The sequence below is a fragment of the Bos mutus genome, chromosome 4 (assembly GCF_027580195.1).
Source record: "Bos mutus isolate GX-2022 chromosome 4, NWIPB_WYAK_1.1, whole genome shotgun sequence".
Lineage (NCBI taxonomy): Eukaryota > Metazoa > Chordata > Mammalia > Artiodactyla > Bovidae > Bos > Bos mutus.
Window position 1 is genome coordinate 233,048 of NC_091620.1, and position 16,148 is coordinate 249,195.

Here is a 16,148-nt window from a genome sequence, read left to right on the forward strand (position 1 = left end):
ACAGGGCCTAGATGATTTCTTTTCTCTGTCAGAGGATTGAGGTATGGAGCCATGTAGGGCAGTGGCTGAGAGATGATATTTAGCTTGATCTCTTTGAGCCTTTTCTAGTTTTGCCTGTTCTGTTATTGAAAATTTTAAAAGCCAAATTTAAAAGATCTCATTGAGAGGTTCAAGGGCCTTCCTCTGCCTTTTTTAGCTCTCTTTGAATGTCTGGGTATGATTAGGAAGTAAAATGGGTCAGTTCAGTCAGTCAGTTCAGTCGCTCAGTCATGTCTGACTCTGCCACCCCATGGACTGCAGCATGCCAGGCCTCACTGTCCATCACCAAATTCCGGAGTTTACTCAGATTCATATCCATCGAGTTAGTGATGCCATCAATGGCTATTAAGGACAATAGTACCTTCTGTTGAAGTTGGATCTAATTTTGTATATTTTTGCAGGGCTTCTGTTAATCTAGCTAGAAATTATGCTGGATTTTCACCTGGTCTTTGAGTTATTTCTCTGAATTTATTAAAGTTAACAGCTTTATGTCCTGCTTTTTGGAGGCCTGCAATAAGGCAAGTCACCATATGATTATGGGCTGTTCACCCCAGACGCCCTGCCTGGTAGTCCCAGTTAGGGTCATCCCTGGGAATGGCAGCTGAGCCTACAGGATTAGTATCATCAGTTTGATGCACTTCATGGGCATGAGCTCAAGAAGCTTGCCAGACTCATTCTTTTTCTTCTGGGAGGAGGATAGAGGAGAGTAAAATGCAAATATCATGCCAGGTCAAGTCATAAGAGTGGGTGAGGTATTTAAATTCTTTTAAATAAGTGTCAGGGTCAGAGGAAAAAGAGCCAAGACGTTTTTTGATTTGAGATAAATCGGAGAGGGAGAATGGGATGTGTACCCAAACAATGCCTTCTGTACCAGCCACCTCTTGCAAGGGAAGAAAGGGAGCAGGAAGGAATTCAGAGTCCTGTTTCTTTAAGGCCTAGCAGCCAGGATTGAGGAGGGGATTTAGGGAGGTTGGGATGGGGACTTGAGACTCTGGTCATAGGAGGTGGAGGTGGAGCTGAAGTCCCAGAGCACTTTTCAGAAATAGGAATGGGGGAGGTTCATCGGAAGGCAAGAGAAGGGCAACATGGAACTGGGTCTGCCATGATAGGATTAGAGGGGATAGGAGATGCACTGTGGTCAGAAGGGTCAAAAGAAGAGGAGGAAAACTCCCAACAGGGATCAGGAAATATAGTATTAGGGGGATGTGGCCCAGAATGGGCTAAAAGTATCCGAGAAGTAGAACAGGAAGTACAGAGAGAGGGCCAAGGGCAGAAAGTGAAGAAAGCCTGAACAGAAGGGATCTCTGACCACTTGCATTGTGGCGGCAGAAGTTACCGAGGTCCCATAAAGTACTGTAATTGAGAGTTCCTTTTTCTGACCACTGGGACCTATTTTCCAGTCAACATTGTGGCCATACAGTGTGAGGGTAATAAGTGAGTCACTTTGGCTTTGTTTCTCCTTGAAAACCCAAGGTTTTTAGATTTTGGAGAAGGCAGCCTAAAGGGGTAGATTTTGTAGATTCGGTTCAGTTCAGCTCAGTTCAGTTGCTCAGTCGTGTCTGACTCTTTGTGACCCCATGGACTGCAGCACACCAGGCCTCCCTGTCCATTACCAACTCCTGGAGTTTACTCAAACTCATGTCCACTGAGTCGGTGATGCCATCCAACCATCTCATCCTCTGTCGTCCCCTTCTCCTCCTGCCTTCAATCTTTCCCAGCATCAGGGTCTTTTCCAATGAATCAGTTCTTCGAATCAGGCGGCCAAAGTATTGGGGTTTCAGCTTCAACATCAGTCCTTCCAATGAATATTCAGGACTGATTTCCTTTAGGATGGACTGGTTGGATCTCCTTGCAGTCCAAGGGATTCTCAGGAGTCTTCTCCAACACCACAGTTCAAAAGCATCAATTCTTTGGCGCTCAGCTTTCTTTATAGTCCAACTCTCACATCCATACATGACTACTGGAAAAGCCATAGCTTTGTAGTTTGGGACTGAGAATTTCCTGTTACAATCAAAAGGGAAGGAGGGCAAACCAGGGTGAGGTAAAACAAGAAGAAAGTTCAGAGAGGAAAGCCATCCCCATTCTCACAGCCTTCTCAGACAGCGACAGGGTCTACCTGGAAATGGACGTCCCCTATTTCAAACTGAGACCAGAGTCCAAGGGCCATGGGGATCCTCCACCTAGTGCTAGGGCTTCAAAAACCAGACCAGAGAAAGAGGATCCAAGAGAGCCAAATTCACCCACCCCTGCAGCCGATGAAATTTGAACCAGGGTGTGGATGTCAGTCCAACAAGGCAAGAGGAGAATCCCGTCCCCGGGGCTCATCCCAGTTTCTTGGTGAGGTGCAAGGGAGGGAACCACCGAAGGTGGGCTCAGAAGAGGAGCCCACCTAGCCACGGTGGGTCTTCCCTCCCGGGTTTCGTCATCAGGAATGCAAGACAAATGCAAAGAAAAAGAGATAGAGCAAGGCATTCAGGCAGAGAAAGATTCATTATAGGAAGAAAGAAAGAAAGAAACTGGCTTTAGAGAAAAACCAGTGCCCTTCCTTTACAGCCAACCCTTCTTATACTTATCGATGGGTAATCATGCCCCAAAGGGAGGGGGCCTTAGTTTATCTTTAGCCCGCAGCTGGGGTCTTGTGGTCACACAGTTGAAGGGGTCTCATTGAGTGGTCACATAGTCTTGAGAAACTGGCACCAGCAGGGAGAAACAGGATATTGCCTTCAGGAAAAACAGGATGCCCCCAGGGCAATGTGGCCACTGTGACTTCATCTCTTGTTTGTCAGGTTACCACAATGGGCCATATTTTAACTATATGCTATGAGCCCCTTGTGAACCCTAACATTTTGCCTTCAACCTCACATGACTGCTGTCTTTCCATGCCTTGCACTCAGAGGCTATGGTGTCCTGAGGAAGAAGAGACTGTCTCTCTATGGGGGTCTCTCCTGGGCAAGGAGATACCTCCTGGCCCCACCTCTGCAGACTTTTACTCAGTTCCCATTGGCCTGACTTTGGTCTCAGGCCCATGACTGAGTTGGTCACTGCAAAGAAAATGGGATGGTGCACACACCAGCCAGGCATCCCTGAAACTCAGTTGTTGTCTTACTCTGAAGCACGTGACTTCACCAAGGAAGCAGTGGAGGCATGAACCAAGCCAGAAATCTACAAGGAAGGAGGGTCATGGGAGCTGCAGAAATGACAAACCATGTCCTCTGCAGACCAGGAGACTTTATTTCTGAATTAAACAATGAATCCATGAGGTGATATTTGAGAAATGGCTCTGCCACACAGATGTCACACAGAATTAAAGATGGTACAGGATGATCAGTAGAATAAGAAGGAAAAGTAAACTGCACCAAACAAGACAAACACAAAGCTCATAATTCACAACAATCCAGGCTCTGAGTCGGAAGACTGTCTTGAAGGCACAGTTGCTCTCAGCCTCTTTCAGGCCTTGCCTTTGCTTTGCAATCTGCAGCCGTACCTTGTCCAGGTAGCGCCTCTGACCTTCTCCATGGGCGCCACCCCCCATCTGCAGGAGCATCTGTGCATCAAAGAAGAGCTCGTTGGTGAGGAAGGCACTCTGGTGCTCCCGCTCCAGCCCCTCGATCACAGCCATCAGCTGGGCCAGCTGCTCTCTCTGCTCATCCCCCAAGGCCCGGTTGTTGAAGGCACAGTACCTCCGCCCGCACTCCCGGACCAGGCGCCTCAGCCTGAGGTTGTCTGTGTTTGCCACGTACTCATCCAAGGATCCGCCCTCTAAGTCTTCCTTGTGGGTGAAGAGGATGACCATGTATCTCTCAGCTCCTGCCCCAAAGACCTCCTTCACCCTGGTCACGGCCACCACGTCCTGCTCAGTGAAGCGCCCCAGCTGGGTCACCAGCAGCAGCACGTGGGGCCCTGGCACCGACAGCAGGTAACAGGCTCCAATATTCTCATACACCTCTTGATCCTGGGCCTCGGCCTCGAAGATGGGGGGCGTGTCCACCACCACGATGCTCCTCCCATTCCACATGCCTGTTGCCCTCTGACACTTCCTGGTCACTGCCTGGGCCCCCAGCTTGGACTCAAACACGGGCTGGCAGAGGATGCTGTTCCCGGTGGCACTTCTCCCGCTGCCTGTTTTCCCTACCAGGATGATCCTCAATGAAGATGATTCTGGATTTAAGCTCTCTCCTCCTCCACCTGTCAGAGCACATAAAAAGTTAATGTGCAATCCCTATGGACTGAATGTGTCCCCCTCAAAAAAAAAATTCATATGTGAAACACTGATCCTCAACGTGATGGTCACTGGTGGTCAGGTCTTTGGGAGGTGATGAGGTCTAGATGAGGGCATGAGGATGAAACTCCATGATGGAATTAGTGTCCTTCTAAGAAAAAAAGGACTACATTCATTAGAAGGACTGATGCTGACACTGAGGCTCCAATATTTTGGCCACTTGATGCAAAGAGCCAGCTCTTTGGAAAAGACCCAACTCATTGGAAAAGGCCCTGATGCTGGGAAACACTGAGGGCAGGAGGAGAAGGGGGTGACAGAGGATGAGATGGTTGAATGGCATCACTGACTCAATGGATGTGAGTTTGAGCAAACTCTGGAGATGGTGAAGAACAGGGACACCTGTCCAGGTCAGGCATGCTTCAGTCCTTGGGGTCCCAAAGAATCGGACACCACTTAGCGACTGAACAACAACAAAAAGAAAAGAAAGAGATGACTCTCTCTCCATCAGATGTGGACACAGCAACCAGGAAGTGGCTTCTCCCCAGACACCAAATCCCCCACACCTTGATCTTGAACCTCCCAGGCTCCAGAACAGTCAGAAATAAATATTTCTTGATTACCACCCAATCTCTGCTATTTGTTTTAGCAGTTTTAACTGACAAAAAGAATAATACATGCCTCTTGAGGAGGAAGAGAACAAAAGAAAAAAGGAAAAGATCTCAAAGGACTAGCACATCTGGATCAGTTTGGCTGTCACACCCTCAATTCTCACCATGGGCCTGGGCTCAGAGTAAATTTTCTTATATAGAGAAAAAGGGAGCTCACACAGGCTGGTAGAATAAATCACCCAGGATGGCCAAAGTCTTTAGGATTTATCCTTCCAGGATGCTGGACTTTTCCAACCTTTCCAAAACCTTCTCCCTATTCAGTTCCCACCCAGAAGTCTTTTTGATGATCTGAGCTTCCTACAGCCACTGAATTAAATATTTGTCCCATACTTTCAACTCCTCCCATCCCTGCCTGGTCTCCATTTTATCACATGGCTGGGTTTTCTATGAAAAAAACGTATACTCAGTAAGAAGGGTATGACAGCAAATAGCCTAGTAAGTTCTATTTCCTGGGGAAATGTGTTTCCTTTGTCTTCAGGTGACTCTAGTCTTGTACCTTGCTCTGCAGGTGGGAAGTTGCCTGCCCCAGTGCTGAGCTCATGGCCCCCCAGTGTCGTGAAGGGCTCCTCCAGACCTTACCTGTGGTGCAACTGTCTCCTCCACCCTGCCGAAGCCCTTCCATTTTGTTCTAGGGAAAGAACAGGCAAGGATTGTTCAGACAAGTTGGATGTGACATCCAGCACAGAACACCACATTTTATAGACAAGGAGACTGAAGAGGGGAAAAAAACAACTACTGAAGGTCAACATAATCTAATGGATGAGCTGAGACTAAAACCAAAGTCTGCTGACCCTCAACCACTCTTGACACTAGACTGAGGCTCCTAGTGAAGAGTATACAGACAGTCCCAACACGAGGGCACTGACATGTGGTTTCCCACCACCGGTATTTAGTTACTGACAAGATGCACTGAAAAACATGCTGCCCACCCAGAAGACCAAACATGGAAGCTGGTCATTTCCTGGCATCCTGGCTCTCTGCCTTGAGGGTCTCAGTCCTGTCCTGAGTTCCAAACTCAAGATTGCCTGGCAAAGTTTCTCCCTTTGGTAAATTCACAAAAGAAGCTCTTCCCTAAGTTCTTCCATGGTGAGGGTGGTGTAGAGGGTCACCAATCATCCCAGTTTGCCCTGGACAGAGAGGATCCCCTGATCAAAGGAGCTTCAGTGTTGAAACTGAGAGAGTCCCAGGCAAACTGGGACGAGTTGGTCATGGCAGAAATAGAAGATGGTCATGAGTCCAGGTGGGCAGGAGGGTGGACCATACATCCGGTAAACAGAGGAAACACCTGATCTGTTAGGTTCAGGCCCGCTGTTATGTTACCAAAGATCTACACATCTATGTTCTCAGCTCAAACAGTCCCAGACCAGTAACTACCTCAGGGCCATCTCTCTCCTGCCCACTCTCCTTCTTTCGCCTTCCCCCATATGCCTTTTTCTTGATCTTTCTCTTTCTTCCCACCTCCTACTTCTTCTGCTCAGTGAGGGGGTCCACTGAGGCCCCACCTAAGGATGACTACTCAAGCTTCATTACTAGGAAAGTTCTTCACAACCCTTTCCAAAACTACATCAGGACCTTGCTGTGTGCAAACTTTTAGAGTATTTTCTAAAGCTCAAGAAGTTAATGCTAAAGAATGAATCTCTAATTGTGGAATTTCAGCATCTAGGACAGATGAACCAAAAAAAAAAAAATGTTTTGGAATAAGTGAATTTCCTCCACCGTCTGTGGGATCACACCATATAGAATATTATCTAACCATCTGTGAAATTGGCTGCAATGATTACCTTTGAAGGAAAAATAATATAATAAATAAGTTATTTTCATTTGAAAGTCAACATTCAGCTTCTGTCAGTTTCCTAATAATATTTTGTAATTCATTCTAATGGTATTGTATTTTTCAAGCCAAAAGACAATTCTGCTTCAAGACTTCATTGTCACCTCCTGCCTGAGTTTCCAGCCTGCCAGTCTGCCCTACAAATTTCAGACCTACCATCCCCCATAATCGTGTGAGCCAATTCCTTCAAATAAATTTCTTCATACATATATCCTGTTGGTTCTTTTTTTCTAGAGAAAACTGATACATCAATTCAGCTAATTCTCTCTGTTGAAACTTGGAAAAGGAACAAATCTGAAAATAATTCTAATCTTTGGCTGGATCTTTTCAAGGAGGATTTTTAAACATATTGCATAGGGGTGACAAATGGGAGAACTATTTTTTTTTTTTTTTTTAGATATCAGCTTGTTTTCTGTGCTGATGATCTTGAAACCAAGATGTTCTATTTTCTCACATATTGCCCTTGGGTCATATTGAATGGTGGTCTCCAGAGAGGACCACTGAGGAGGGGCTCCCGAGCATCTGAGGGTACCACGCAGGTACCAAGTAAGTGACTAGAGTGATGAGGGGCAGAGAAGGTGATGCTGAAAGAGCTGCAGAAAGGGGAACTGGAGGGGGGAGGCTGGAGATGATATGCCTGGACTCATAGAGAAATCAAATGACACTGTCCACATCTTTTAAATATGAGGAAACTGAGGCTTCAGGGGGTAGGTAATACAGCAATGACATGAAGCTGCCTTCACCCAGGACTGGTGTTGAAGGGATATCAGAGAGAGATGGCAACTCCTTCACTGTGTCTCCTGGCCAATTTAGAATGCAGGCAGGACCAGAGCATGCCGCCTGCCCTGCATGCTGGAAGAGACTGGTCCCCTTGGGCTGCCCCTAAGTCCCTTGGGAACAGGTCAAGCAGAGCTACTCACATGATATATGTGACCAAGCAACTGGTAGCCAGACATGTCTTCCAAGAATGAGAGGCTTAAATTGCTGCTCTCTTTGAGCCTAGCCTGAGCAGAAAGAGAAGTTAAAAAAAAAAAAAAGTGGCGGGGGGGCCTTCACAAAAACCATCTTTCTCAACTATTTTTTGAAGATTTATTTCTTCTCTCTAGTTTAGTGCAAATGGCCATACCTCTGGTGAGAAGGCTGCCACCACGTCCCAGCTGCACCTCTCCTCTGCTCTGTCCCCTGAAGACCCCTGTGCCCATCAGTCCCCTCCCAACATAACCATCACCATGCTTCCTCCTGCCAACAACCCAGCTCCCTCGTTTTAAAGCCATCATCCCTTCATTCATTCATTTAAGTGCTACACAACTGAGCCACTTCACTTTCACTTTTCACTTTCATACATTGGTGAAGGAAATGGCAACCCACTCCAGTGTTCTTGCCTGGAGAATCCCAGGAACAGGGGAGCCTGGTGGGCTGCCATCTATGGGGTCACACAGAGTCGGACACGACTGAAGTGACGTAGCAGCAGTAGCAGCAGCAAACACTTTTCTTCCTACACTTGGAAGACAGTTGGACCAGTTTAGAGAACAGCTCCTTCCAGAGACTGGGAAAGAAGGTGATTCCTTCTACCACACTTGGAGAGCCCTACTTGCCACCACGTCTCCCCTGGGCAGAGCTGAAAGGAGCACATGGGGCAAAGATAGAGGCACCCTTGTGAAAACTGTGAAACTGATTCAGTTTCAGGAAAATACTGAAACTGGCCGGAAATGGACCAAAACCTGGGCAGATTATTTCACTCTTTGCCAAAAGCATTCAGAATCTCCCGCTAGTGGCCCCATAGGAGAGTGTTGGAGAGGGTGACATGCTGATTTGGAATCACAGACAAGGTAGCATGGTGAGACACTGTTACTGTCACAGGGAGCCAAGCACGATAATCCTCCAGAATAACGCCCTCATGACCCCATTCTGGTTAATGAGGAAGATAAATCATTTTTTAAACAGAAAATTGTATTTCTTTCTCAGAAACAAACCACATGCTTTACCTGAGCAGATCATCTTGAATCCTGTCTCTAAAAATTCCTCCCCTCTTGAAAATAGAAATTTTCCTTCCAGTTAAGCAGTGCATGCAACAGAAAGAAGCAACAGATAGTTGGGGAGTTTGTGATGGACAGGTACCCACTGCTAGGTTTTAAATGGATAGCTGACAAGGATCTACAGTAGAGTCCATGGAACTCTGTTCAATGTTGTGTGGTAGCCTGGATGGGAGGGGAGTTTGGGGGAGAATGGATACATGTGATTGTATGACTGGGTCCCTACACTGTTCACCTGAAACTGTCACATAGTTTGTTAATTGGCTATACCCCAATACAAAGTAAAAAAGTTAAAAAAGTAAATATATAAAAGTTAGCCACCAACATTTTAAAGATAAGGGATTTCACCTTTAAAAATCTGAATTTATGTGGTTACCAGTGGGAAAACTCTGGAGATGGATGGTGGTGTGGGGGGAGGAACAAATTGGGAGATTGGTTGAAATATATACACTAATACATATACATATATATATACATATATATGTGTATATATATATATATATATATAATAGATAGCAAATGAGGACCTAATGTATATAGCACAGGGAACTCAACTCAATACTCTGTAATAAACTATATGGGAAAAGAATCTTAAAAAGTGGATATATGTATATGTATAACTGATTCATTTTGCTGTACAGCAGAAACTAGCACAATATTGTAAATCAACTATACTCCAATAAAAAAAATTTTTACATCCAAAAAAAGAGAGAGAGAGAGAAGCAACAGACATCAAGTCAGATTAAAATCGCAAGGCAATTTTTCAGCCCATTTTTCAAAGGACATCCTATGACTTCAGGGAGCAGGTCAGACCCTCCTCCCAGCAATGTGCAGAAAATTCTATAGGTCCTGGTGGCTCAGACAGTAAAGAGTCTGACTCCAGTGCAGGAGACCAAGGTTCGATCCTTGGTCTTGATTGGAGAAGGGAATCACCACCCACTCCAGTATCCTTGCCTAGAGAATCCCATGGACAGAGGAGCCTGGTGGGCTACAGTCCATGGGGTCACAAAAAGCCAGACATGACTGAGCAACTAACACAGACGTGCATGAAGCAGCCACTAGGTGCATATGTGAAAATTCTTTTGCACAAACACAAGAAATAAGCAAGCTAGTATCACCAGAGGGCTACTGTCTGAGCTCATTATGTTTCATATTTTAGGTTCTGAAAAGTATGGACTTCCCTATGGCTCAGTGGGTAAAGAATCTGCCTGCAACATAAGAAATACAGGAGACGCAAGTTTGATCCCTGGGTTGGGAAGATCCCCTAGAGGAGGAAATGGCAACCCACTCCAGCATTCTTGCCACTATTACACTAGTCTGATGTATTGATACAATCATTTCTGAAAAGTAATATTTTCTCTTGCAGTAAATTTGGGGATTTAGGCTACGTAATTCCTGACCCTAATAATTTTGAAATAATGAAACTGAGGCTTTGAAAGATCAAGTGTGCAGGCTGACCCAGACTGTTACTAGGGGAATCACGTAGAGAGGGAGGGAGGGGGAAAAGAGAGAGAGAGAGATGAACAAACCCTGTTACCTGCTAGATGCTGCAAAGTTTTGCAAGTTCTCAGACAATCTTGCTGCACTCTTCCTTCCTTTCCAGGCAGCCTCTTTCTTTGGCTTCTAGTCTCGTCACAAAAACACAAGATCAGTGGCTGATGAAAAAAACCTGGCCACCAATCCTATCTGCCAGAGACAGAGAAGGACCAGTGCCCCAGGGTAGGCAAAGAACAACGTGTGGGTTTCCTCACCAAGCCATCCTTGGAGAATGACTCAAATGACCTCAGAGGCAGAGACACCAGAGGAAGAGGGTTTTTTTTGCTTTGGTTTTGTTTTCTTTTTAATAACATGCCATTTCCTTCTCCCTACCACATCTCTATAAGGCTTTTGTGCAGAACAAGGTCTCTACCTCAGTTAGTCTGGAGACCCAGGGAAGCCAATGAACATCTGGGGCACAGCTACACCCCAAACCAAGCATTTGCCACCTTTCACTGGCATAAAGTGGACCAACAGGCATCTCCTCACATCCACCATTTACCTCTTCTGCATAGATAGCTTCTTATATGTAACTCCAGATGGCAGCGAAGGCTGAACTCAAACAGGCATCTTACTTGAGATCTTCTGTGGATCTGGTCCTCTTGTCTCTCGTCAAATGCCCTGCCCTCAAGTTAGTCATGTTTTGACTTGCATGTGTGCTCCGTGTCTCAGTCATATCCTAGTCTTTGCGACTCTATGGACTGTAGCCCATCAGGCTCCTCTGTCCATGGAATTCTCCAGGCAAGACTACTGATCTGGGTTGCCATGCCCTCCTCCAGGGGATCTTCCCCACCCAGGGACTGAACCCATGTCTTTTATGTCTCCTGCATTTTCAGGCAGCCTCTTTCCCACTAGCACCACCTGGAAAGCAGGCGCGTGTTCATGCCAATTACCATGAGAGTTGGAGTTCGATAATCTTCTGTGTAGGTTTTTTTACTACTCGCATATGAAAACTATCTGAGATCGAACCCATGTCTCCTGAAGCTCCTGAATTGGTGGGAGGATTCAGGGGGAAACAAAGTTTGGTAGATTTCTTCATCTGGGTGGACTTGCATTTCCATGGAAGCCAGGGACACATCTGTCCCCACTCACAGTATGATTTAGGCAAAGTGACAAGTACTTAAGAGAATGCCCTGGCAGCCTCTCGCTTCCTCTGCTTCCAGGCAAAGGCCCTGCTGGGCTGAAGCACCTCTCTGGAGACATTCTTAGGGTGAAGGGGGCATTACTAGCCCATTTGGGTTCAGATTAACTCTGGGAAAGCAGCACTAAATGGGACATAGAAATACAGGTAACTCTTGGTTCTTTTGCTTAGCTTGGAGAAATGTGCTAAGTCATTTCAGTTGTGTCCCACTCTTTGTGACCCCATGGACTGTAGCCAGTCAGGCTCCTCCAGTCATGGAATTTTCCAAGCAAGAATACTGGAGTGTGTTGCCATTTTCTCCTCTAGGAGATCTTTCTGACTCAGGGATCAAACCTGCATCTCCTGTGTCTCCTGCACTGCAGGCAGATTCTTTATTTGCTCAGCCATAATGCAGATTAACACCCACATTTCACATTTACAGTGAAAGCCACACTTAACTTACAAACTATTCATCCATATTAATACTGTAATTTTAACTTTCCAAATAATACTATTACACTGAATATGGTGGATACATGCCCTCCTACTGTAGAGGATAGAAAAGCTTGCTTTTAACATACAGAAGACATTATTTTCTCTTTGCTAGCTAGAAAAGCCTCTGATATCTCATTTTTGCCCAGGGTGGGGGTGGCATGAGGAGAAGAGGGTTAAAGATCAACTCTTCTAAAACAAAATTCTTTTGCTACACATCTAACTCTTAACTGGTTTATCATGAATATTTTTATGTCTGAAGTCAACTTGTTCAGTTGTCTCAGCACATATTTTGCAAATACTTGGGACATTGCTCAAAGGAATCAAATCTACATCTGCCTTGTGAGTTTTAATGGTTAAGGTAGCCCAGTCTTTTCACCTGTCTTAGGCTACTGGTGCCCCCATACCATAGAGACTATGGGTCCTGACTAGCTACTTTCTGTGCATTAGAGAAAATGCAAATTAATCATTGAAAAAAAATCATCTTGGTTCTGTCTTCAGGCATTTTCTCAACTACATCAAAGGGTGAGATGGGATGGCCTTCTGTTGGGGACAATTGTACACTTTTTCCTCTAGACACTCTCTTTATACTCTTAGCTGATATTTTCTATTAAATTGTATGTGTTTTTCTCATTGATTCAAGAAAAGCCTTTATTTATGACTCAAGAAAGCAAAAGATTATCTATCCTATATAACAACCATTAACACTCCTCCTCTGCCCCTTTCTTTTCTTTCTTTAGAGTTTTATGGCTATTCAGGACTCCTCTTTTTCCTCCTGCATTAGCACTTGGAATTCTAGTGATGGCTCTTCAAACCATGTATTAGTCCTTCCATCGTCATGTCCAGCTCTTTGTGACCCTATGGACTGTAACCCACCACGCTCCTCTGTCCATGGAATTCTCCAGGCAAGAATTCTGGAGTGGGTTGCCATTCTTTTCTCTAGGGGATCTTCCCAACCCAGGGATTGAACCTGGGTCTCCTGCACTGCAGGCAGATTCTTTACCCACTGCACCACCAGGGAAGCTCTTTAAACCACAGGTGCTTCTAATTGCTGGTGAAAGAAATATCACCTATGAAGGAGGAAGGGAGTTGCTCCTTCCTGCCTCTACAGGTGCAGGGTAAAACAACAAGTATTATTCCTACAAAAAAGTTTGTGACATATTCAGTCCTTGAAAACTGTAGTTCTGCCCTGTGAAAATAACTGTTCATCTCTCTAAGTCTGTGGAATTATGGTTGTCTTATTTAATAAAATGTTTCCCTACTGTGAGATGTAAATTGAAATCTAGTCATTCCTAACAGGTCTTAATACTCAAATGGTTTCTTGGACAGATCCACAGGAGATCACTGACAGTCCTTTCCTCTGCCATAGGCATGCAAGCAATAAAACAAAATAGAGAAGTTTGAGGTTTGTGTCTCACATTTAAATTCACAACATGCTCAGTAAAATAGAACTGTCAAGTGGTGTCAAATGTCTTGCAATACTACCCCCTGCTGTTTACTCTTAAACTCACTATGTTAACTTTTTTGCTGTGTTTGGAAATTTTAACAATTGTTTTCTTTATGGCTTCTATCATTCCTAGAAAGCCTTCCTTTCTCATCCATTTATTTAAAAATATATTATTTAGATCCACACAAAAATCTGCTCATGAATATTTAAAATAGCTTTATTCATGATCACCAAAATTTGATAGCAGCCAAGATGACCTTTAGTTCACTTCAGTTCAGTTCAGTCGCTCAGTAGTGTCCGACTCTTTGCAACCCCACAAACCACAGCACACCAGGCCTCCCTGTGCATCACCAACTCCAGGAGTCCACCCAAACCCATGTCCATTGAGTTAGTGATGCTCTGTCATCCCCTTCTCCTCCTGCCCTCAATCGTTCCCAGCATGAGGGTCTTTTCAAATAAGTCAGCTCTTCATATCAGGTGGCCAAAGTATCAGAGTTTCAGCTTCAACATCAGTCCTTCCAATGAATATTCAGGGCTGATTTCCTTTAGGATGGGCTGGTTGGATCTCCTTGCAGTCCAAGGAACTCTCAAGAGTCTTCTCCAACACCACAGTTCAAAAGCATCAGTTCTTCGGCTCTCAGCTTTCTTTATAGTCCAACTCTCACATCCATACAATACCACTGGAAAAACCATAGCCTTGACTAGACAGACTTTTGTTGACAAAGTAATGTCTCTGCTTTTCAATATGCTATCTAGGTTGGTCATAACTTTCCTTCCAAGGAGTAAGTGTCTTTTAATTTCATGGCTGCAATCACCATCTGCAGTGATTTTGGAGCCCAGAAAAATAAAGCCAGCCACTGTTTCCACTGTTGATGAATGGATAAATAGGCTGTGGTACATCCAGTCAATGGAATGTTATTCACCAATGAAAAGAAATGTGCTATCAAGCTATGAAAAGACATGGAGAAACTTTAAACACATATTACTGAGAGAGTCAATTTCTAGGTAGGTTGGTAAGAAGTCTGGGGTCCCCGAGGAGGAGAAAAGGGTCTGGGGCTGTCAAGGAGGAGACAGGGTTCTGGAATTCTCAAGGAGGAGGGAAGGACAAACTTTTTTTTTTCTACATTCCTTAGTAAGGATTATATAACAACAATGTATTCTGCTTGAGGACAGTTTCTTCTTCTTGAAAATCTTCTGACTAATCCTATTATAACTCAGATGACCACTATATCTACTACTGCGGGCAGGAATCCCTCAGAAGAAATGGAGTAGCCATCATAGTCAACAAAAGAGTCCGAAATGCAGTACTTGGATGCAATCTCAAAAACGACAGAATAATCTCTGTTCATTTCCAAGGCAAACCATTCAATATCACAGTAATCCAAGTCTATGCCCCAACCAGTAATGCTGAAGAAGCTGAAGTTGAATGGTTCTATGAAGACGTACAAGACCTTTTAGAACTAACACCCAAAAAAGATGTCCTTTTCATTACAGGGGACTGGAATGCAAAAGTAGGAAGTCAAGAAACACCTGGAGTAACAGGCAAATTTGGAACATGGAATGAAGCAGGGCAAAGACTAATAGAGTTTTGCCAAGAAAATGCACTGGTCATAACAAACACCCTCTTCCAACAACACAAGAGAAGACTCTACACATGGACATCACCAGATGGTCAACACCAAAATCAGATTGATTATATTCTTTGCAGCCAAAGATGGAGAAGCTCTAGACAGTCAGCAAAAACAAGACCAGGAGCTGACTGTGGCTCAGACCATGAACTCCTTATTGCCAAATTCAGACTTAAATTGAAGAAAGTATGGAAACCCCTAGACCATTCAGGTATGACCTAAATCAAATCCCTTGTGATTATACAGTGGAAGTGAGAAATAGATTTAAGGGACTAGACCTGATAGATAGAGTGCCTGATGAACTACAGAATGAGGTTCGTGACATTATACAGGAGACAGGGATCAAGACCATCCCCATGGAAAAGAAATGCAAAAAAGCAAAATAGCTGTCTGGGGAGGCTTTACAAATAGCTGTGAAAAGAAGAGAAGTGAAAAGCAAAGGAGAAAAGGAAAGATATAAACATCTGAATGCAAAGTTCCAAAGAATAGCAAGAAGAGATAAGAAAGCCTTCTTCAGAGATCAATGCAAAGAAACAGAGGAAAACAACAGAATGGGAAAGACTAGGGATCTCTTCAAGAAAATCAGAGATACCAAAGGAACATTTCATGCAAAGATGGGCTTGATAAAGGACAGAAATGGTATGGACCTAACAGAAGCAGAAGATATTAAGAAGAGATGGCAAGAATACACAGAAGAACTGTACAAAAAAGATCTTCACGACCCAGATAATCACGATGGTGTGATCACTGACCTAGAGCCAGACATCCTGGAATGTGGAGTCAAGTGGGCCTTAGAAAGCATCACTATGAACAAAGCTAGTGGAGGTGATGGAATTCCAGTTGAGCTATTCCAAATCCTGAAAGATGATGCTGTGAAAAAGCTGCACTCAACATGCCAGAAAATTTGGAAAACTCAGCAGTGGCCACAGGACTGGAAAAGGTCAGTTTTCATTCTAATCCCAAAGAAAGGCAATGCCAAAGAATGCTCAAACTACCGCACAATTGCACTCATCTCACATGCTAGTTAAGTAATGCTCAAAATTCTCCAAGCCAGGCTTCAGCAATATGTGAACCATGAACTTCCTGATGTTCAAGCTGGTTTTAGAAAAGGCAGAGGAACCAGAGATCAAATTGC

At 44.5% G+C, this 16,148-nt stretch overlaps 1 protein-coding gene across 3 annotated transcripts; it reads right to left on the reverse strand.

The window, feature by feature from the left end:
- Positions 1 to 3,250: 3,250 nt before the first annotated feature.
- On the reverse strand, positions 3,251 to 10,585 carry GIMAP5 (GTPase, IMAP family member 5). 3 transcript variants are annotated; one of them, XM_070368875.1, is made up of 4 exons: positions 10,328 to 10,585; positions 7,678 to 7,756; positions 5,506 to 5,554; positions 3,251 to 4,224 (listed from the first exon to the last, which is right to left on the reverse strand). In XM_070368875.1, the coding sequence occupies exons 2-4, from the start codon at positions 7,711 to 7,713 to the stop codon at positions 3,344 to 3,346; spliced, it is 966 nt and encodes a 321-aa protein (XP_070224976.1). In that variant the 5' UTR covers positions 7,714 to 7,756; positions 10,328 to 10,585; the 3' UTR covers positions 3,251 to 3,343. The 3 variants fall into 3 exon arrangements, with proteins under 3 accessions (XP_070224976.1, XP_014338112.2, XP_070224977.1); XM_014482626.2 differs by having other exon boundaries at positions 7,678 to 7,761; positions 10,328 to 10,582; XM_070368876.1 differs by lacking the exon at positions 7,678 to 7,756 and having other exon boundaries at positions 10,328 to 10,576.
- Between the last annotated feature and the right edge of the window lie 5,563 nt (positions 10,586 to 16,148).

Excerpts from the sequence above, each read along its gene's own strand:
- GIMAP5 (XM_070368875.1), bottom strand. The coding sequence starts at position 7,713 with ATGTCTGGCTACCAGTTGCTTGGTCACATATATCAT. Across the intron at positions 5,555-7,677 it reads TGCTTGGTCACATATATCAT|AACAAAATGGAAGGGCTTCG; the intron begins GTGAGTAGCTCT and ends TTCTTTCCCTAG. Across the intron at positions 4,225-5,505 it reads AGGAGACAGTTGCACCACAG|GTGGAGGAGGAGAGAGCTTA; the intron begins GTAAGGTCTGGA and ends GTGCTCTGACAG.